At 42.0% G+C, this 22,403-nt stretch overlaps 2 protein-coding genes across 13 annotated transcripts in view; both read right to left on the bottom strand.

Annotated features, from left to right (window-relative positions):
* Positions 1–1,203: 1,203 nt before the first annotated feature.
* On the bottom strand, positions 1,204–10,250 carry LOC120504727 (coagulation factor VII-like). The gene is made up of 8 exons (XM_039714511.1): positions 10,115–10,250; positions 7,775–7,935; positions 7,194–7,218; positions 6,989–7,102; positions 5,817–5,957; positions 3,356–3,462; positions 2,726–2,846; positions 1,204–2,535 (listed from the first exon to the last, which is right to left on the bottom strand). Exons 1-8 carry the CDS (start codon positions 10,182–10,184, stop codon positions 1,997–1,999), a joined length of 1,278 nt encoding a protein of 425 aa, XP_039570445.1. The 5' UTR covers positions 10,185–10,250; the 3' UTR covers positions 1,204–1,996.
* Positions 10,251–17,574: 7,324 nt separating this feature from the next.
* Positions 17,575–22,403, bottom strand: part of MCF2L (MCF.2 cell line derived transforming sequence like) — a 148,159-nt gene continuing 143,330 nt past the window's right edge. For all 12 annotated transcript variants that reach the window (XM_039714393.1, XM_039714382.1, XM_039714384.1 and 9 more), the window contains 4 exons: positions 20,913–21,043; positions 20,190–20,302; positions 19,959–20,062; positions 17,575–19,834 (listed from right to left, as the gene is read on the bottom strand). In XM_039714393.1, coding sequence (XP_039570327.1) covers positions 19,740–19,834; positions 19,959–20,062; positions 20,190–20,302; positions 20,913–21,043 — 443 coding nt within the window. In that variant the 3' untranslated portion in view covers positions 17,575–19,739. The remainder of the gene's footprint in view (positions 19,835–19,958; positions 20,063–20,189; positions 20,303–20,912; positions 21,044–22,403) is intronic.

Here is a 22,403-nt window from a genome sequence, read left to right as displayed (position 1 = left end):
GCTCCAGCCCTGGTCCCGTCCTCATCCAGCACTGTGACCTGCTGGCTCCGCACCAGCCACCTCGGCCGGCGCTGCCTGACACTGGCCTCGATCTCCCCTTCCTTGGGGGGCTCACAGTGCGCTGCCGAGGCCACGTCCTCGGTGCTTCCAGAGCCAGCCATCGGGTCTCCTGCATCTTCTTGGCTTTCCTAAGCAGGCTGTTATATTTAAAAAATAATCTAAATCATCTAAAACCCAGACTTGAAAAAGTACTTTTATGTGGCAGTTATTAAAGAAATAATCTAAATAATCTAAATCATCTAAAACCCAGACTTGAAAAAGTACTTTTATGTGGCAGTTATTAGTACTGATTTCTTTTGGCGTTTTACCCTTTTTTCTGAGAGGTCATTTGTTCACAAATATCAGTATTTTCACTGGAATGCTCTAGAGGAGAAATCATCTTGTGGATCATGGTAAACAGAAACTATTCTACCTTGAGGGGTCCTCAGGGATGGTTTTACAGTGCTGAGCACCTCGTCTGAATGAAAATGAGGCTTTATTTGCTGGTCACTGCTTACTTTCTCCTTGAGACTGGACTGTCTTTGGGAGCATGGAGAACCTCTAGTGCATGTATGCATATATACTGTAACATCTCTTCTTGTTCAGGTCTCTGAAATTTGCTGCCTTTCCTAGTTCAGTTCACTGCCTACATGAACAGTAAAACTTCCTCTCTGTCGGTAAAACAGGTTACAGGATGTTCAGTATTACATGGTATGTACCATACAGTGACAATATTTTCCCCTAATAATAGAGTATGATCAATTGTGTCCTACTTGCTGATAAGCTTTTGTGATTGCGTTGATGCTCTGCATTATTTGAACAATCTAGAGTGTAAATTCTGCATGAGATAGTTAAACTGTTTTCCAATCTCCTGGTTCAGTTTTATCTTCCTCACCTTTTCAGTGTTTTCATGTTAAGGTTAGAAAGTATATTTTTGAACTGTATATGTTTTCAGAGAGCTTCAGGTTCTATCATTTATGTCTTAAGATTTTAGTGAATGGTCTTTGGTCAGTGTTTGGCAGAGGGGTAGACAATTATCCTGTTCTGGTTTTAGATCTCAGGATAAAGAGTACAATTGAGATTATACTGGACAACTGATAAACATTCCCTTTCATTTGCACTCCTTCTATAGACACGCATAATACCAAGGCAAAGATAAGATTAAATCAGTGGTATTCTTTACCAGTCATTAAATATAGGTTTAAATATTGCACTTACTAGACTTACAGCAATAATGCTTGGTGTAAGAAGATTTAAATCAAGTTTTCATAGCAGACCTGCAAATATGGCATCAACCTTTTCTCAGATTTCTTGTCCTGAAGCGTGCCTGCAGTTCCTCCCCTTCAAATCTTCCTGTTGCCACTGCAGCTGCAGGGAAAGCTGCTCTAACATAAGCTAAAAGAAGCACCTTTTCTATTTTTGTTTTTGCTATTTCATCATTATATTACAGAATCCATAGCATAGGAAGTTATGAAAGCCAGAAGCATAAATGTGTTCAAAGGAGATTGCACACAATTAGGGACAACGCATTCATTCATGACTGTTCAATCTAATGCAACTTCTGGCTCAGGAAGTCTGTACTTCACTGATTACCAGAAGCTGAGAGAGTAGCTGGGGGAAGGCTTATGATCTGCATGATATGTTGCTGACAGTCTTTCTCTCAGCATGTAGTTCTGATCTTTAGCAGAAATGGATGCAGAACAGGAGGGACATTGTGTCTGATTTGTTACGGTCATTCTCTGCCTGCTTGACAAGATACACAAGTTTATAAACAACACTGAGAGGGAAGATATATTATGTATTCAAATAGGCCTTAGGCTCACTTCAAATCTTTAATAGTGTTGTGTGTATGGCCTGTATCAAATATCTAAGATAATGAAGGAATACTTCAGTGGGAAATGGTACAGAGGGATTGGGGGGCAATAACACGACCTGGAAATGCTGTGGCTCAACATCATTAGTCCATGTGCTTCCTCAACCAGTCGATGTATTTGGATACCCTTGTGTAAACCCCATAGCTGCCTTCAACAGCACAGCCCTTTCCCCAGCTGACAATCCCAGTCAGAAACCAAGTGTTCTTGTACCGTGTAGCATGAGGACCACCACTGTCTCCCTTGCAGGAGTCCTTAACCCCAGACAGGTCTCCTGCACAGAACATATTCTCTGTGATATTTAAATCAGTCTCCTTTTCACATTCTTGTGTCTTTACACGTGGCAAATCAACTCTCATCAGAACAGAAGAGGTGGCACCTCCATCTATTAGGCGTCCCCATCCGCTTACTGTGGAGAACTTGATGGTGGACAGCTCATACACAGCAAACCTTTTCTCAGGCAAACATATTGGCACCACATAGTCTGTGAGATTCACGGGTATTTCCAGTTTCAAGAGAGCAATATCATTATTGACATGTCCATTCCTGTAGTCTTCGTGAATGACCATCCTGGCAACTCCACTTTCTTGCTCAGTTTTCTCATCAACATTTATTTTGTGTTCACCTGGAAAAGTTATTAATTGCAGGTCATGTCAGGTAGCTCCTTGAGTCCTTGGAAGTTTGAGGATGTGGGATGTTTCTAGTCTGACACCTCTAAGGATGATTACCTTGTACTGCCAGAGCCTTCTACTCTGATTTTATCAGGTTGAGAAGCTGCCACCCCCTTGATAAGATGAGGAGGGGAGGATACATACCCAGTCTCACCCGAAGCTGTTTAGGGTGAGTATGCTCCAAACAGTGGGCTGCAGTGACCACCCACCCTGGGGAAAGCAGGGTGCCACCACACTTTTCTCTCTGATCCTGTATTATAAGGGCCTGCCAACATAAAGCAAATTTATGTCTTTCATCAAATGTGCTTGACATAAATCTCAGTAGATATGGGTTTCATATTGTTTCTTTCTGTCCCTTTATGCAACTGTGTTCGACAATACCATGCTGACTGCATGGAGAACTTAGCAAGGGAAGTCTTCCCGTGGACATTTTCTTCATCTTGTAGTATGGACCCTGCATATTATGGCCCAAAGCGTATCCCTGGAAGCTGCAACTAAAATTCTTGCTGGCAGTGAAGTTAAGGACTGAGGGGTCAGGAGACAGAGACAGCTGTGCTCTCTACTCCTATGAAACCAGGTACTCTGGAACAAAGCCAAGGAGCCTACGTGAAACAGGTGGATCTACTGGCTATGCATGAAGAAGGAATTTGGTTATCAAGACATGGCACTTTTTATGAATTTTTAACATCATAGATTTAAAACTATTAATTTAGTGTAGTGATTTCATAAGGAAATTTAAAAAATAAAAGCAATGAAAGATTTTTGAAAACTCACTTGCCATGGACATTCACCTGGAGGACAGATGAAACCACCTACTATTCTCCCATGTACAGTTGAATTCTTTTTTGCCAACACTGGTATTTTTCCACATGGGTATTTCACTGAGAAAAAAGAAAACAAAAAACAAACCCCAAAACAACAAAAGGCAACAAAGATTTTTAACGTACTGAATTCACAGCAAAATGTGTAATGTCTTCAGTGAAGCTAAGTCAGCTGAAAAAACTGATTTCTAGTCTAGGAGCATGGATTCTCAAAAATAATGTAAAGCAGCTCAGCAGGTAAGTAGTCTTTTTTTGTTTGGAAACAGCCAGAAATGCTCTTGCAATTAGAGTTGAGGCCCTTACAGCATCACTGACACGGAGTCACCTACCACAGGTCTTTGCAGACAGTAACCTGCTTAAGATACACATCAGCACAATGAGGTAGGCTGCAGGCTGGAGTGCAGAGGTGGCCCTGACAAGCTCTGCAGTCTACACATTTTCTTTGTCCCTGCTGACAGTATCCATGGCAGGATGAGACAGAGGCTTAATCATCTTGCCATCCTTTGTTTGGGAAGAGTCAAAGATGTCCCAAGGGCAGACAGTGTTTTCTGGTGTGCCTCTCCCAGACTATCTTGCTTGCTTGTGTCCAGGGCCTGTTGGATTCTTCCAGACTGCACACCTCTGTTTTGCCTGAGCCAGCACGTGAAGACTGGCAATAGAGAGAATCAAATCCTGACTGAACTTGCAGTTAAGCTGTAGTGCAGAGGAAATCTTGATGTTTTCAGTACATCCTTCACCCAGCTGAATTTTCCTGTAAAGGAGAAGGTCTACCCTTGGGGGTGGCTGTGTGCCACGTGTCTGTGCTGTAACTGAGCACACCATCCCTTCAGTCTGGCAGTCCCTTCACTCTGTGATAGCACTGTGAGGAGGAGTGCTCTTTTTCTACCTCTTTGGAGCCAGGGTCCTATAGTCTCTGCTGAGTTGCATGCAACATCTCCATGGAGCTGTAAGTACCTCATCTGACATGAAGACAGCATCAGGCTTTTACAGGTACATGCAAGGTATGGAGAAACAGGACTAGGTTTTTGCTGGCAGCTGGTGAAAGATTAAACAGCCATAGCACATAATACCCATAGTGTGTAGGGCAACACAAATTTGGGCCATTGTGGGAGATGACAGAGGGACAGTGAGGGGACTGTCAGCCTGGCAGTTGCAGTTTTTTCTACTTGCAACACATGGTCAATTTTACAGCTATTTTGGTCCCCAAGAAACAAGCAGCAACAAATACATCTTCCTTGCAGGGAAAGATGCACTGAAAAGCCTGTGAGGAATTTTGAATTGTTTGTTTTTAGCTTTTAACAAAAGCAGCTTTCCCATCACGTGGTACTGCAGAATCTGTTAATAAGGGATAAGCACATTAGTAGACATTTTTTTCTAATGAAATTGCTGCTGTTGAGAGCTAGGTTGTCATTACCAGCTCTCTGCATGAGAGTTCCATTGAAGTGTGTGCAGGGGAGCACCACTCCTCAGAATTACTTTGCATGCTCCCTGTGGCTCTGTCCATTATGTTGTTATGTTCATATCCCCAGGGGTCTCCTTTTCCCTCTATTAAAGTAATTCAAGTAGGCATCTGCAAAAGAGTCAGGTGCCAGCTTATGTATTGGCAAAAAGATTAACTTGCACTACCCTAGTCCCAGTTGAAATTTTACCTTGCTAGATGAAAGAAATATCTAGCCATAATGTCTGTAGGAATACCAAAAGTATATTATTACTAACAATTAGGAAAAGAAGAGGAAGGAAAAGAAAAGAAAAGGAAAGAAAATAAGAAAGGAAAGAAGAAATGAAAGGAAAAGGAAAAGATTAACTGTTTTTCTAGGTCTCTTCCTCTCATGACTCTTGTGCTGAAATAATATAGTGGTAAAATCTAGTCACAGTTTCAGATTGGAGAGACAATAGTAAAACAAATCTGCCCCCAAAGTATTTTCCTACTGTGGGTGTAGGCTAAAAAGAACTTGTGAGGCCCAGAGCCCCTTCATTTACCAGATACCCCTCAGCCTGACCCCAAATCCCTGACCACCTGCTGCCCTGCTTTATTTAGATCACCTGGTGAGGAGTGAGGAGCTTCTCTCCACTGCTCAGCTCCTTTCTACTCCACTAATAGTGAGTGTGCTCCCAAAGGAAGGGACAGGTTCAGCTCCCTCCCAGCTCTGACCAGGTGGGATGGTCAAACTTGAATTTCCCACATTCCAGAGGACTGAACCTCTGGTACCAGGAAGAAGTCCAAAGGGATCTCTGCTTGGTGGCCATGCTGACCTCTGCTTTTCTGGGGTGGCTAACTTGCACCAGAAGCCAAATGTATGATTTGGGACTCTGCCCATGGAGAAGAGGTGAGGAGCTGGTATCAGAGCATTGTGTGTCCTGACATGTACACATTGAAAACTTTTCTACTTAGCATCAGGTTGGTAGTGTCTTACCTTGAGGGATGCAGGACACGCCATCACTGGCTAAAGTGTAATCATCATCACAGAAGCACAGTCGTATTTTGGACTGCTTGTCAGTACAGTACTGTTCACAGCCACCGTTGTCAAAAATGCACTTCAGTTTGTCAGCCACAGCTAAAGGCAGAGAAAGAACATTTAGGATTCAAGACTTGGATTTTTCTGCTTAACAGTGATAACTTGCAATTGGAATGTTGTCAGGAAAGCAAGGCAGGAAAAACGATTTCTGTGATTTATGCAGAGCAACTTCATCAAAATTGCTTTTCATCAAAAGCTAAGTAGGCCTAGATCTCTAGGGATTAGGGGAGGATAGGCTTTGGTTAAGAAATTTATACATAAAATTAAATCAATCAGCATTTATACAGTACCTGAGCTGTCTCAAGAATGGAGATACTGTAATTGTGTGATAACCATTGTAAAATATGACTGAAAAATTTTAATTCTGTGACATTTTGCTACTTAGCAGGAGGATGCTCTGTGGTGACTGTTGAGACTGCCTGCCTAGACTTGATGAGTGCCTAGCCCTTTGTCCAGACTCTGCATGTTCTGAGGATGTAACACTCAATGTTCAGTGTCCTCTGTTTCAGTGAAATCAGTGGAAAGATGCATATTAACTTCATAAGCCTTGTCCAGACTCTGAGGATGTAACACTCAATGTTCAGTGTCCTCTGTTTCAGTGAAATCAGTGGAAAGGTGCATATTAACTTCATAAACCACTGGATCCTTCCCTTTGGGCTTTGTAGTGTCTGTGCATATGCAGTGTAGTTCTTACTTAAGGCATGGAGCTTCTAAGTTAGCATAACTTCAGCACTTGAAATTCCTCCTTTTCTCTCAGATGGTGTGCAAATGCAATTTTTTTTTCTTTAATCACAAAGTCATTATAGGGCAATAAGTATCTTGCTGCCTTGCAGTACCTGACTGCTATCTGGTTAGATCCATCCCTCAACACCAAAAGCACTATGAACAGAAGCTGTCACAGCTGGAATGATGCAGAATCACAGAATCCTAAAATATCCTGAGTTGGAAGGAACCAACGAGGATCATCAAGTCCAAATCCTGAATTACAAGGACTGTTACTGTTTATCTCAATGCCTTGCATTTGAATTAATAAGAGCATTTTTATTTTATTAAGTTATGCCACAGCTGACCTTTTTCACAGCTTTTTCCCTCGTATTCAACGGGACAGCGGCAGACATAATCCTGGAACTGGTCATCACAAATCCCACCATTCTGACAGGGGTTGGAGGCACACTGGTTGGGGTCTGTAAAACACTCAGTGTCAGTCCAGCTCACGCAAAGAGCTGCAGCAGTGGGAGTGTTCCACAGCTATTAGAACATCCTGAATGATCGTACCAGAATAGATGAGCCAGAACTCTTCCTGGAAGAAAAAGATGTGAGATTTAATTAAAGAAGAATCAAGTCAAGTCTTACAGCCCTTGTTGCACAGTGTGGGTTATAGACAGCCAGAGTGATGCTACTTCTGCCTTTATAGTTTGTGACAGTTAATATCCATAAAATATTATATTTTCTAGGTTGTACATTATTTTCATATACTAATAGAGAAGGACCTTGTTTAATGCACATAAATGGGTCAAATATAAAAGCTCTGTATAGCTCAGGTGGGATTGACTGAAAAAAAATGTTGCACAATGCAATAATTTAAAGTATTGTCAGGGCAGGCATTACTGGGGGTTTGCCTTAGAGAGCATCCATTTTCCCACCATCCCTTAGATGGTTACTGCTTGGGATTGCCCATGCAGTGTGCCCTCCTGCAACTCACTGCTACTGTGTACCCCTGTAAATAGAAAAGAAAAATGCAAACAGCAGGACACAAGGTGCTTTTTTAACTCTGGTGGTTTAAAGTGTCAAAGCACACCCCTGAGTAGGGAGAGTCCTTATGACAATGAGTGCCCACCCAGCCCTGTGTTACTTACTGTCCTTTCAATGTCACCGTAAATTTCTCTTGCTTCCTCATAGGAACATCTTTCTTCTATGCATTCTCGCTCTAGTGACCCCAGTTTTATCTCTTCAAAGAAGCTGTTGGCTCGTCTTTGTCTTTGCAAAACGTTGCTTGCCTCTTCCTGCTTTAGAAAGACTGAAAAACAGCGGCACGTTCTGTTTGTCATACGGCTGCGCTTGCCAGACAGAGAGGGTGGGGGGACCACTTCCCCTGAAAGCTTTTCTGCCTCCCAAGCTTTTTCTGAGACACTTTAGAAAAGAAATGGGCAGATGTGGAAGAGTCTCCTTTCTCTGGCCTGCCTCAAGGTAAACTGGCAACACAGGAATTTTAGAGATTCCGGAGTTCAGGAGAAGATGGCCTGTTACAGCAGTGGGGTGTGTGTGTTGTCTGCATGTCAGTGACTCCTGAGCTACTGTTGCATGTCATATGCATCTTAGCACGTGCAGCAGTTTCTTACAGCTGTAGCAGCTGGAGAGCCTGTGTCACTTTATCTAGCACTGGTGTACATGGTAAAAGCTGATTTTTCTGTACTTGATAAGTCAGTCACAGTGACAGGTGGACCACAGTCAGCCTTCACCCAGAGTCACATGTTATTTCATACCCCTCCACTTGTTGGACCTGAAGAAGGGATTTATCCCATCATTAGTAGACCACAATTTTTGAACCACTGCTTTAATATATTTGATTTTCTTCTGTGGAAAAGGTTATGTTAAGGTACATAGGAAGGCTGGATAATGTGGACTGCATTTCCCAGTGGAGCCTGTGAATGGCTCCTAGCTCCTGCCATCACCACAGACTACAGCCAGGAAGGGGTCTTGTGTGTCTCTGCCATGCTTTGGAAGGATATTGGGTGCATAGGTTTGATAGCAGGCATCAGCAGAGCTCATTTCCTAGAGTTGCATCAGCTTGCAACTGGCAGAAGTGTGCACTGGAAACACTAATGTCATGGTCCCCATGCTGACCTGCTCCTCAGCCTCAGGATCTTAGCACATCACACAACTGTGCTCTCCCAGTATAGGTCAGGATAAGGAACAAGAAGTCCAGGTGCTGGTGTGTAATTTTGCTCCATGTACTACAAGAAAAAGTATTGATATTTTAATTTTTTTTTCTCCTCCCTGTAGGGGAGCTTCTGGAGCTTCATGACAGCTTTGATTTCAGTGCTTTAACTGTTTCACCTCTGCTTGTGGATAGATTTGGGGATTGAGGCTGATGCATATCGCCTGCCTTTCCCCAGGACATTCTCTCCAAAAGAGTGGGAGTTATCTTCTACCTGCTGAAAGGGCCCTGAGGGATGGTGAAAGACAGACTCATACGTGCCATCACCAATACACACCCAATCATAGATGCTGAGAGGGGTTATTCCATTTTGAAGTGATATGAGGTGTTTCCATAATAGTTTGTGTCTAATTCAGGATAGCTGCTGAATTACATGTAGAATAGTGGTAATTTCCCCCTGTATTTCAAAGTTACTTAGAAGAATAAATTATTGTGCCCTGAATTTATCCCTGGGTGCTTCATAAGCATTTGGTCATTATGGGAATGTCAGCTGGGTCTTTCTGCCTTGATTTCAGTCAGGATGTATGCATTTGGTATGGCTCTCTTTAAAGGCTTTTAATTAACCTTATGTTGCAGATAGGTGGCACATGTATCAGTGCTTGAACAGACTATGACAGAGGAACATGCCTGAGCACATGGCTGGGGATGAGCACATGGTTTGGGCCATCCATCCACTCATTATTGACTTTTTTGTATTGGATCACTTCTGACTTTGCTACCTATTTTTTCCACCTTTCTTCACTGCAACAAACAAGACACAATGGCTAGTGGGGAATCTGAGAGCACTGGATCTGCTTTATTAATATGGGAGCTGGTTTTTGGACATACACTGAGCAACTGAAGAGCTACTTCTTGTCTGCCTTCTACTGAAACAGGGTGGATCCTACCCACTTTTATTACTCATCACCTGAGTGACAGGCTATTGACGCTTTTCTTTCAAAAATGCCCCAGTTCTGCATGAAATAACAGTAAATCCCAGTTCCTTTCTTTGTATAGACAGCTGGTGGTTTGCCTGCTGTCTGTGCACCAAGATAACAGATGAATTTAGCAGTCTAGAGGTGCCTTTCCTTAGTTGGCAGAACAAGTGCATGGAGCCATCTCTGAGAGTAAATTAGAACTTTTGAATAACACACAGGCACAGCAGGAGACACGACAAACACACAACAGCACTCAAAACTTGCAGTGGAAATCACCTTGCAGTAACAGGAAACAGGGCCATTGCCAGTAAACACCATTACAGCTATATCCTGCAACATACCTGCATCCAGAGAAAGAGGGATCAGTAGCAGAAAGCAGAGAAACAAAGCCACATACTGCCTGGAAATCATGATGAACCCTGTGAGCCAGTGTTCTGGTAGTGTATTGACATTTCAGCAAGGACTGTTTGGCCAAAGGGCTCAGCTTCAAATGCTTGGAGCCAGAGGAGGGGCCAGCAAGTCATGGAAATGGCAAAAGATCCATGACAGCCTGGTGAGCTGAGCAGGGCGCATGCAAATCCTGCAGTGTGCCCTTTTCACAGGAACAGGGACCTTGGTTTTGAAGTGTGCTCTCCTGACCCATGCAAAAGCTGTGCTGGTTACACAGGCTGCTAGCCCAGGCATGCATTTTCCATTTAACACACCTTTGCCATGAGAAACATGAATGCTGGGACCCTGAATCTATAGGACAGGCGTTAACTTGGCCACATAGCACCACATACAGAGAGCAGTGATGTGATATTATCTTGCATCAGCAGTCAAGATAGTGCTTTTCAGTGCTTTGGAGTATGATTGTACTACTGGCATCTATTCCCATTTTTCTATCACCAGTTGAAACTGTGCACTTCTGCCTGAATTTGCTTAGAGACACTAATTAACCAGCAAGAGACACCCTGCACTGGTTCTCTCCATCTTTGCTGCTGGACCCATGTGGCCTGCACAGGTTGTAGCAGCTGGAAGTGGCACTGAGCTGATCCATGTTGTACTTCACTGGGAGCTACCAGGGCTTGAGGGGGCCCCTCTGCAGACAGTGCTTTATCTGGAACATGAGCAGTCCCCTGATTTAATGGAAATCAATTAATGGCATCAGACTGGAAAGCTGACAACATTCTTGGGGAAATATTTACTTAAGATAGCAGCAAGGTAAAGAGCATGTTTGTCTATGAGAAGTGAAGCATTAGCTGAAGGCTGGAGTGTTTTCCAGGCTGTTCTCTCCTTCCTGCTTGAAAAGGAAGGAGGGTCAGCCCTACATCTGAATGCTACAGCAGAGGAAATCAACAATTGGATTTTTACTCTGTGCCAATGCTCAGCATAACTCCTTGCAGAAGTTGTGATTGCTTAGGAAAGTCAGCTCCTGGCTGTTGTTTCCATGCAGTCCTGTTGTTTAGGGGCAGTACACACAGCTGGATATTCTGCTTTGAAATCACTTTCCCAAGAGGCGGTATCCAGGCACTTCTCTGGATCACAGCCTGGCTAATTCCCAGCAGCCCAGTTCCTGGGATGGCTGGGAACAGATGGCATGTCCTGTCCCAGGCAGAGGAAGGAAGCCAGTTACTGGAATGCAAAAGAAACTACAGCAGCCCTCTGCTGCTTTTTGGGAACCCTCTCCATACCTCTCAGTCTGCCAACACAGCCCTTACTCCTTGTTCGCTTGCCTGTGGCAGGGAGTTGAAAATAGCAAATGCATTTTCAGATTAGCAAGACCAAAACTAAGCTTGAAAATTTCTTTTTATCTCATCTTCTTGGGAATGATCTAGCCCCACCTATCTGTGTGAGTCATGCAGATCAGAGAATGAAGTTCTGCCTTCTCTGCCTGAGGCCAGGCTGAGTCTGCACCTATGCCCCCCACTCCCTTTATTTCCTTACACAGGGTGGGCATCTCCCTGCCAGGGACAGTGGGGTGGCTGCCACTCTGCAGTAGCATCGCAGCACCTCTGCAGCCTCCACTTCTCTGTAATGTGAGATTCTGCACATCCTTACGAGACTGAGGCAGTATTCTCCCTTTGCCTTCCTTCCTCTACTGGCGTGCCTTAAACCTGAAAGGTTTTGCTTTTATTTCTTGGGAATACAGCCAAACAGTTATTTTTAGAGCCCTGGAAGAAGCCCAAGTGCTGGGAACAAGGGTCAGTTCATATGGGGACCATCCTTCTTCCAAGAAAATTAGTGCAATTGGGCTCCATTGGGATGAACCTGAGAAGGGTCACTAAGGATTCAGCACTTCAAGACTACATTCCAACTCTTTGTTTAAGAACTTTGTACTGACAGATCTCATCACACAGGTGTTTCCTACTAACTTCAGCTGGGCCTGTTCATTGCTTAAAGAGCTGTGTTTTTAAAGGAGAGTTCCCCCTTCCTTGCAGTCTTAGACCCTAAATGTCCTGGTTGCAGCTAGCATAGAGGTAATTTTCTTCTCAGTAGCTTATACAGTGCTGTGGTTGAGATTCTGTGAGGGGATAAGGATAACAAACTGATATTTCAGCTGTTGCTGAGCAGTTCTTCTCCTGTCAGGATCTTTTCAGTGTCTCATCCTCTGCCAGTGTGGAGCTGCACAAAAAGCAATGAGAGATCACGGCCAGGACAGGTAACCCAAACTGGCCAAAGGGATATTCCATACAACAGAATGTCATGCTTATACACATGGTTGTATACTTCTATGTAGTATATAAACTCTGGGGGAGTCGGCTGGGAGGGGATGATCACTGCTTGGAAGTACGATGAGCATTGGCCAGTGAGTGGTGAGCAATTGTATTATACATCACTTGTTTCTCTTGGGTTTTTTTTCCTCTCTCTGTCTGCTTTTTATACTACTAATATTATTACATTATATTATTAATAGTTATTTTGCTTCAATTATTACACTGTTCTTATTTAAACCCATTTTTCCTGATTCTGCTCATCTTATGGGGGGGGTTGGCTTTGAGCAGCTGCCTGGTGGCTGGGATTAAACCATGACAGTCTCCTTGGTGCTCAACGTAGGGCCTGGAAGGTTGAGATGATGACTGATCTGACCAGACAGTATTAAAACAAGTTTGTTATAAGCCTTCATTGCATTGGTTTAATAGTCACTGGTCACAATGCTGATTTATCTGCCACCGAAGTGGTTTTGCTTGTTCTCAGGGCTGTGTTAAGCAATACCTTACGTGCAGCATTCATTTCTGTTTTGGTGTCTGTCGCCTTCGGGGCCTGGGTTCTGTTGTACTTCCTCGTATCGGCTTTTGATCTGATAAGAACCGCTGGCTGCGAAACTAGCCCGGTGTGTTCTCAGCATCGCTGTCCCCTTCCGGAGCCATCTGCTGGGAACTGTGAACAATTACACCAATCCCCATGGCAGGCGCTGCTGCTCGAGGCAGGAAACGGATTCAAATTCCGGCAACAGGCTCTGAAGCTACTCAAATTCTGTCAGCGAGTATTGGGGCTACTCACACTCCAGCTGATTTCACTTGGAGGGATGCCCAGCACACCTGAAGTTGACTGCCCCGGGGGTGGAAGCACAGCCCCACCATCTGCCATGGGCGGATCCAGAAGCAGCAGAACCGGGTGAAGCTCTGGAGCACCTGCAGTACTTTGATGATACCATTGTGTGGGGCAATACAGCAGAGGTTTTTGAGAAAGGGGAGAAAATAGTCTAACTCATTCTGAATGACAGTTTTGCCATAAAACAGAGTAAAGGTTAAGGGACCTGCACGGGAGATGCAGCTCTAGGGAATACAGCGGTGAGAAGGGTGTTGCCACATCCCAATGGATGTGATCATAAAACAACAGCAATGTCTCCACCAACTAACAAAAAAGAAATAGAAGCTTTCTTAGGTGCTGCAGGTTTTTGGAGAATGCACATTCCAAACTGCAGTCTGTCCTCTCTCTCAAGTGTCCAGGAAGAATGATTTCAACTGGGGTGCTGAGCAACAAGTCTCTGGACAAGTCAAGCAAGAGACATTAATGCTGTAGCCCTTGAGCTAGTCTGAACAGGCAAGATGTAAAGAATGTGCTGTACACCACAGACAGGGGAGACAGTCCTGCCTGGAGCCCCTGGCAGAAAGTACCAGGGGAGACTCAAGACTGATCCTTATGGAGTCAGACCTACTGCAGAGGATCAAAGGCCCGCTATACTGTAACTGATGAAGAGCTAGCTACTGGCAGCTTATGAAGGTGTTGAAGTGGCTTTGCTACAGAAGCACAGCTCCTCCTGGCACCCTGGTTACTCATGCTGCATTGGATGTTCAAAGGAAGGGTTCCCTCTTCACATCATGCAACTGATGGTGGCACAGTGATGATGGAATCAGAACTGGTTTCAGCGTGCAACAGTCCAACACCACGTGCCATCTTTCCTGCCCCTGAAAAATTATTATGAAAGATGAGGACTGGGGTCATGGATTGAATGAATTGAGTGGACTTTTATAAGCATGGCCTATAGACTTAGAGAATGGTATCTGTGTGTATATCCAGCAAAAGATGGGAAAGGTGATGGGCTATTTGGAAGTGTGGGACCTGGCATAACAAAACTGGTGTGGAATAAGGGTTGGATACTCTTCTGGTTTCAGCTGGGACAGAGATAATTTTCTTCTTCAGTGCCATACTGGGATTTTGGATTCAGTACGAGAATAATGACAACACATTGATGTTTTGGCTGTTGCTCAGTAGTGCTTACCCTAAGTGAGGGACTTTGGGTTTCATGCTCTGCCAGTGAAGTGCTGCAGCAGAAGCCATGAGGGAGTATGGCCAGGAGTAATGACCCAAACTGGCCAAAGGGATATTCCTTTCTTAGAAGTCATGCCCAGTATATAAACTGGAAGGGGATGATTGCTGCTCAGGGGCTGGGCACTGGTCATCAGAGGCTGAGCAATTGCATAGTCATTACTTGTCCTTGTTGTTGTTGTTTTGTTTTTTTTTTTTCTTTTTCTTGTCATTGTTGTTGTTTTTTTGTTGTTTTTTTTTTTTCTTTTTTTTCTTTCTCTCTCCCAGTAGTAGTAGTAGTATCATTAGCTTATTAACATTACTATTATATTTTACTGTGTTCCGATTATTAAAGTGTTCTTATCTCAACCCACAGGTTTTACTTTTCTGTTCCTCAGCCCACAGTGTGGGAGTGAGCAGCTGCATTGTCATGTCCTGTTTGGGGTTGAACCATGTCACCAGCCAGAGGAGCACACAGGTTGCTTTTCTTCCCCAGAAGATCCCTATGTGTTACTTTGTTTTCCTTCTTGTGCATTCCTGCTCTAGTTAATGAGATTTCCCCTGCAGTTCTGCTCTATAAATCTCCTTGTCAGTACTGCCTTCAACTTTGGCTTATGTTTTCTGAGCAATTCCAACAAAAAAGAACTGCTGTTCAATTAAAAATTAATATATATTAATGCAAACATGTACCTCTGTGGCTTATGGGTGCTACTAGAATCAGTCTGGGAACAGCTCTTTAAAAAATATTATTTGGGATATTTTTTTGATGTGCCAACATTTATTTATTTTAAAAACTAAGAAAGTAAAAAAAATTAAACATGAAAAATGTTTACACTACAAAAAAAATCTAAAGCAGAAACAAGAGCCTGAAGATATGATGATGTCTCAGAACATGCCCTTCTTTATATTAGCTTTGTTTTCTGCTGACATTTTTAAAAGCAGTACTCTTACAATTTTGTTGGTTTTAGTTTAATGTTTTGAGTTGAAGATCTGTATGGAAGCTATTGGGAACTGGGCAGTTTGATCTGATCCAACAAGTCACTGGTCATTTCAACATGAGTTTTCTCAGCAGGAAACAATTTTAAAAAACAAATCAATATTAATTCCATTTTGAAGAGGCTATCAGAGATCATTTGAGTAAGCTGCCAAAACTCTGTCTAGGTGAGAAAGCTTTAGGATTAATCTGCTTTTTGAATTTACAATAGCAACTTGCCATTAGTCATTTATCAGACTGACTAAAAGCAAAGACTTTGAGCAAATTAATAACTTCTGTTATACTAATCTCTAAATATATGAGTATTATGCTGCTGCACTTTAAAGCAAATTATTTGAGATTTAGACCTCAAAATAGAACTACATTATTGGAGAGAACTACCTGCCTGTCTAACACAGTTCTGTACCCCAATTATTCTCACAAAGAGGAAAGAGAAGATGGGAAGACTCTTTTTTTGTGACAAGCTCTGAATACAAGCTTAACATTGTATTTTTTAATTTTGATGTGGGTTATTTCTTTCTTTCACAGAAGAAAAATATAGAAACTCTGGAGCAGTGTGCTCCAGAGTTTGTCTGTTTTGTCTGTTTGTCTAAACTGTTGAGAGTTTAGTGTCTCTCGTTACCAACCACATCTCAGTTGGTAACGAGAGACACTCTGCTAAAAACCTTTTCTTGACTGAGGCCATCATAGCTACAACAGCACCACTAGCAAATCCATGGTCTTTTAAATGTAGCTGGGAGCCTTGCTGTCCTGCCAATGGATGAGGAATAAATAAAAATTCACCTCCTTTCAAATTAATGCCCAGAGAAGGCACTTCAGTGGTTAAATGTCTGATTTTGGTAATACAATCTCTAAACACAAGTTTACACAAAGTCTTAGTGAACAACATAATTTATCTCTTCTATTCCTGCATCCTTAATTAACGGATTTGATTACTTTTACCTGAATACTCCTGAATTTGGGTTGCTTCATCATACCAGGCAGCTCTGGTTCTTGCCACACAGATCTAGGGAGGCTGCTAATTCTGGGGCCTTGTGTGGACACTCCTACCTTCACAGAGGAGTTCATAGTAACATCTAACATATCCCTGAGAAGGGGAATGGGAGTTCCTGTCATTTTGAGTTAGGTGATGTAACACCTAACTCAACTTCCTTGGTTTTGCTCACAGACAACATCTGTGTAGGATGGAGAAAATGTTTTGTATTCCAACTAGCAAAGTGCTTCTGTATCTATGAAACAGTTTGTGCCCCAACTTTGAGACAGTGATCTAAGAAACCAATCATTATTAGGCTTTTATATGGAAAACCCTTTAGTTTTACTCTTTACTAAGGTACATTTGGGCTGGAATTTATTCATTCTTTTGGTCTAACAAGTATAATGTGGATCTACTCAAAAAGGCTGGACCTCCTCTTTCTCAGAAAAGTAGGACTACCTATTACAGAGGGAGCTGTTATGATGACAAGATCAAGACTAAACAAAAAGCAAGTAATTCTCAGTAAAACACCATAAGTGGATCATGTAATGCACATGACCAACAGCTCAGCCCAAATCACTCCAGTCAGTATGAAATTCACCTGGCATGGTGTGGTGGTGCTTAAAGTCATCAATCCCTGAATGTACAAGCATGTTCCTCTTCAGCTGCAGCAAGGGTGAACGTGGTGTCTTGTTTCTCACCCAGCCCTGGCCAGATGCAGACCTCCAACTTGTTCTGCTAATACCAGAGGATCCATGGATACATGGCTTTCTTTGGGAAAACCCAACGGTGATGTGCTTTCTTTCAGAAAAGGGTGTGTGGGAAAAAGGGAATCAATCCAATTCCCTGGCAGTGACTTCCATTTTTTTATCCTCAGCCTGCAGACAGGCTTTAATTCCCCAGTGCCAGGCACATGAGTCTAAGTGAGACACGACCACAAAGGTGAAATGGTGTATTTCTGGGATGGTGCCAGAATGAGCAGGCTGAGGATTTGAATACACAGACCTGGTTTTCTGTTCCAAATCCTAGAACCTCTCTCTGTTTTAATATGATACCCATAAAAACCTTTCAAGACTGTGAGACAAAATAAACCCCAGAGCATGTCTATATAAAGGCATTCAGCAAGAAGCGCTGAAATTTATTCAAATTAATTACAGTAGAGACCTCTGACTTTGAACTTCTAATTCACAACAGCAGTAAAAAAGGAAATGGTGAAATGGGTTGTATTAAAGTGCAATGATGTGGAAAAACCATTGAAATAACACAAATGAGGCTGCAGTGAGAAATGAAACAACAGTCTCATCCAAGCAATAACAGCAATATATAAGTAAATTATGTTACAGATAATTTACAAAATAACTTACATAGATGAAGATAAGCTGAATCTCATGTTGCTATTCCATTGTTAAATATCAGACTAAATATTCCTGGTCAGCACAGTATTATATGGAATAATAAAAAAAAAAAAAAGATCAGAGGATTTCTGTGTTGAGAAAGATGCCTGAAGTAAAACCCTGATCAGCATTTATATTGCAGTACTACAAGAAAACTAAGTATTTATGAATTGTAAAGTGACACATTCAGCAGCATGAAGACTATAAATACATCTTTTACATTGATACATCATATCTACACACATATACATATCTACACAGGCAGATATATACACACAAGCACGTACATGCACATATATATGTGCATACATTTATGTGTGTGTATATACATGCTTCAATTTGTCTGACCATGGTCAGCTGCATTTTGATTGCCTCTGGAGCAGGGTTGCTTCTGCATCATTCTTAGGAGTGTTTGTCATTTAAGTTTTCTAATCTGAAGCCTCTCAGACATAAAATTCTGGCATAAAGAGAATTCAGAGCTCAGCCATCAGCGAGTCTGGTGATTAACAGCAGTTCCCATTGACATAATCTGCTGTGCTTACTGCTTCTGAAAACTTATGCTCATCATGTCCCCGTTATTTTTAAATAATACGGTACATTAATCAGTTAAAAACCTGTTTTCTTATAAGCAAAAGTATTTGAGAGATGGACAGGAAAGAATACAGTATTCTATATATGCACTTAGTTTTGTACTGTTTGTAAGGATGGTGTGCAAAGAATGTCTAACAAAGTGAAAATTTACAACATTGGCTTGCATTATACCCTGAAAAATGGCAAACTTAGCATCACCCTTCATTTAAAAAACTTTAAAATACTCATCTGTAGCATAAATCTGACTTTTTTTTTCCTCCGGTGCTCCACTTTTATAGAAAAAATAAGTAATCGGGTTTTTTTATCTTTCAAGTAATCTGGAACAAACATTGTGGACTAAAAATATGTTGGATTTCCAGTCCCTATAAGTTTGTTTGAAGGATGGCTATTGTCCCATAGTATGGTTACAATAGTTTCCTCTGCCTGTAACTGCATGTTGTGAGAGCTGTAAGTAACCATGCAATTACTGTTTATTAAAAAATCATTTAGTGAATAAGAACATTTGTGTTTCATTGTGCACCTGCATAAGGAAAAATATACTACTAAATTGCCAAGGCTATGTAAACAGTGATCTTGGTAAAGAATTTGGTTGTGAGGCCAAACAAAAAAAAAGGGCTCTTCTATTGCACATGTCACCAAAACGTTGGAAGGGGAAAAGTAATAGTTTCTCTTGATGTTGTTGTGGCCAGTGAATTGGTTATGTCTGCATCCCAGCCTCTAGGGAGCAGAAGAATATTCGAAAATCCAAGTGGAAAGGGTGGACCAAACTTCCTTCCTCGTTGCCATAGGAGTCCCATTCACTGCACTGACCGAGGTACGTCCTTGGAGAAAGGGTTTCTTGGGGAGAAGAAATTGTAAACTTGGATTTATTTTCCTCATACCTATCCTGTACAGTGATTGCTATGTTACTTGTTTACAATGAGCATTTAGCATTGCACACATTTTGTTTGCTCACATTCAGATTCTGGCTGTTACAAAAAGATACAGTTCTGCAGAAACCTGATCGTGTGTCAAGGAGAAAACGCGCTTGATGCTAACAGCTCTTCAGAGCAGAAACCTCTACAAAATCCTATTTCAAATCATTTAACTTTTATTTACAACTTCACATTCCATGCACTTCTCACTGGGATCTTCTGGGAGAACCTGTGAAAGTCACCACTAAAAATATTCAGAGCTGGCAACACAGTACTTGTGGTTCTCCAATGAAGTCCAATGTTCAGAACTCTGCAGCAAATGACAATCTCCAGATTTACCTTCCAGGGAGGTGGGATGAACATGTCATATTAGCCCTTAATATCAGAGAAGCTGGTGCTACTGACATTGCAGCTATCACTGCAACTTGATGATGTGCTCAAATTGCTGGAGGCAGTGCCTGACTCTGGAAAAAGAAAGGGAGACAAAAACCACACAAGAAAATATTACATAGTGTTGGTTTTCATTACTTTCTTTGATAATAGGAATCTTCAAAGAGACAATCATCTTACTTAAAATACATTGCCTACCAGAGCTGCTTAAAGATTGAGCTGATTTTGAGTTGCCTATGAACATCAGCAGATTGTTTGCTGGAATCCAGTCTTCTCTACCACTACTCAGGTTCTTTACAAACCTAAAAAAAATATGATAAAAACAGAAGTCAGACTTCTTCATGTGATGCTTTTGGAAGTTTTGCCCTAAACATCTGCCTTCTAAACACAGTTCTGCATATAAAAATTTCCAAACACAGATCTGCATACCAAAGTCCATCCTCCCCTTCACGAATCAGTTGAACCAGATCTCCACTTTTCACTGTAAATTCTTCAGACACTCCTTTGTCATAATCAGTCACAACTGTATATTTACCAGGAGTCTAAATGCACACAGAGGGAAGAAAACAAATTATTTCTGTTGATACTTTAAGGTATGTTGCAGCTTTTGTTATGTAATTATAATACTTTTCCCTTCTTTCCCATGTACCTACATGCTGAAGATGGTGAAAATATACATACCGGGGCATTAAAATTCTGCTGATTGATTACATGCAAATTCAATTAATTAATTTTCATATCCTGGAAAACATTCAGTGAAATGTTCCCACTACAACAATTAATTCATATGGCTACAGATAATAAAGCCAAAAGAAACAGAAAACCTGGCAAATCCACACCATGGCATCTGTGTGGAAGTCTATTGACGTGGTCACTGGACCTGTCATCACCTGATTGCTGCATCATGGCACAAGCAGCCACGACTCACTGGGCTGCAGGTGTGCAAAGGCACAGAGGGACCTCCCCAGGGTACAAACACTGGGCTGGTTTAAGAGGAGGAGTTCTTCTCCATCGCCCTGGGAATATTGCCCAGCCCCAGCTGAGCATTTCAAGGCAGACACTTTCCCTCCTGCAGTTTCAAAGCACTCCTGTATCCTGTCACACACACTGTGCTGGTAGCACTTAACTCCATAGGAAAGCATTTCTGGTTACCAGCTTGATCTCGCCTGCCCCTCCTTCTCCTCCTTCTTCCTCCGCATCCGATGAATTCAGCGGTTCTTCAGCACTAGACCAGCCGTCATTTTCTTCGGATGCATCAAGAGAATGGGATGGTTTGGCCCAACCTTGGGGAAGGAACAGCCAACAGTTCACTTTGCAGCAGTGAGCCACTGCCTGGGAGAAACCTTCTCCCCACTGAAAAGCTTGTATGTGATCAAGATGAACAGGAGAAAAAGTGACACAGGGAGGTTATTACAGGCACTGGGGGAAATTCACTGCTGGTGAAAGTTGGCCTGTTTCCATCTGAGTAAGTGGAGTTGTGGAAATGCACTGGCAGTGAATTTAGCCCTTGGGATTTATATAAAGGGAAATTAATGGACAGAATGCAAATGTCCAACTTAAAAGCAAATATATAAAAATATTTGTATAATAAATACATGTTATACAAAGATAAAAGAGGGATAGATCATATTTTTTTCTTGGGAGGAAGCAGAAGACAGGAACATACACTTTTGGGGAAGAGGTTGAACAAACAGGGTTGTCATCCAAAGTGACCTAACCAGCTTGCTGGAATAAGGGATAGATAAGCCTCCTTCACACTGTCAAAAAATTCCGCACAAGTTAGAAGCACTCTTTACCTCACCTGACAAGGTAGTCCAATATTTTAGAGTGTTCAGGATGACACAAGAATACTTAAGTGCTCTGAACTATCTTGGTGTTAAGTCACTGCACCAAATACCACAAAACATTCTCCTGTCTGTCATTTACTGCTTTTTCTCTCTCAGGGTGAAGCATTTAATTTATTCATAAAGCTGAATCATATCCAGAGTGTACAAAATCCTCTTCCAAATAAAAGTACATTACATTTTATTAGTGGGATGTTATACACCGAGTTCAGCAGCTGCTAATAAATGTGTTGAGCTTACAATGAAAAAAAGTCATAATAAAAGAGACAAGCATTTGTAAGCAAGATTTTCTTTCAAGCCAAATAGTAACAACAGTGAAAGTCAATGAAAAGAATGAAAGGAAGAACAAACCTCCCATTTTATGCAACTATTAGTTGAATTGAGAAAGCACCAGCATTTTTGCTTTGCACTGCTCCTGAGACATTTGACACACAGCTGGTCATGCCAGTGCATTAGGAAAAGCCTGAGCAGCATCAGAATAAAGCCAAAGAAATCACAGAAAGGAAACACATCCAGAGCACACCAAACGGAGTGGGACTTTTACCTTTCCTATGCTGCTGAGTGACCTGCACAAGATTGGAAGTACTGACCCATTTGGCCCTGTTGAGAGTTAAGAATGAACTTCTTTCTGTGAAGAAACTGAGTAATAAATTTCTGCTGTATTCCATGAAAATTTCCTTAGAATCTTACATCTTGTAGTTGGCTTGTTGGACACAGCTGAAACCATTTCTGTTATTTCTAAGTTAGGAACAATGCAACAAAAGAAAACTTGGTTTCTCCTAATTGTTCCAAGCTCTCA

This window comes from Passer montanus, unplaced genomic scaffold (assembly GCF_014805655.1).
Source record: "Passer montanus isolate IOZ18808 unplaced genomic scaffold, ASM1480565v1 scaffold3, whole genome shotgun sequence".
NCBI classification, from domain to species: Eukaryota; Metazoa; Chordata; class Aves; order Passeriformes; family Passeridae; genus Passer; species Passer montanus.
The sequence above is the reverse complement of the archived record's forward strand: the minus strand, read 5'-3'. Positions and strand labels throughout refer to the sequence as shown.

What these genes read in the sequence shown, in the direction of transcription:
- LOC120504727 (XM_039714511.1), bottom strand. Translation starts at nt 10,184, where the DNA reads ATGATTTCCAGGCAGTATGTGGCTTTGTTTCTCTGCTTTCTGCTACTG. An exon ending in ACGGTGACATTGAAAGGACA is followed by an intron (nt 7,219 to 7,774) that starts GTAAGTAACACA and finishes TTTTTCTTCCAG; the next exon opens with GAAGAGTTCTGGCTCATCTA. An exon ending in CGTGTCCTGCATCCCTCAAG is followed by an intron (nt 3,463 to 5,816) that starts GTAAGACACTAC and finishes CTTTTTTCTCAG; the next exon opens with TGAAATACCCATGTGGAAAA.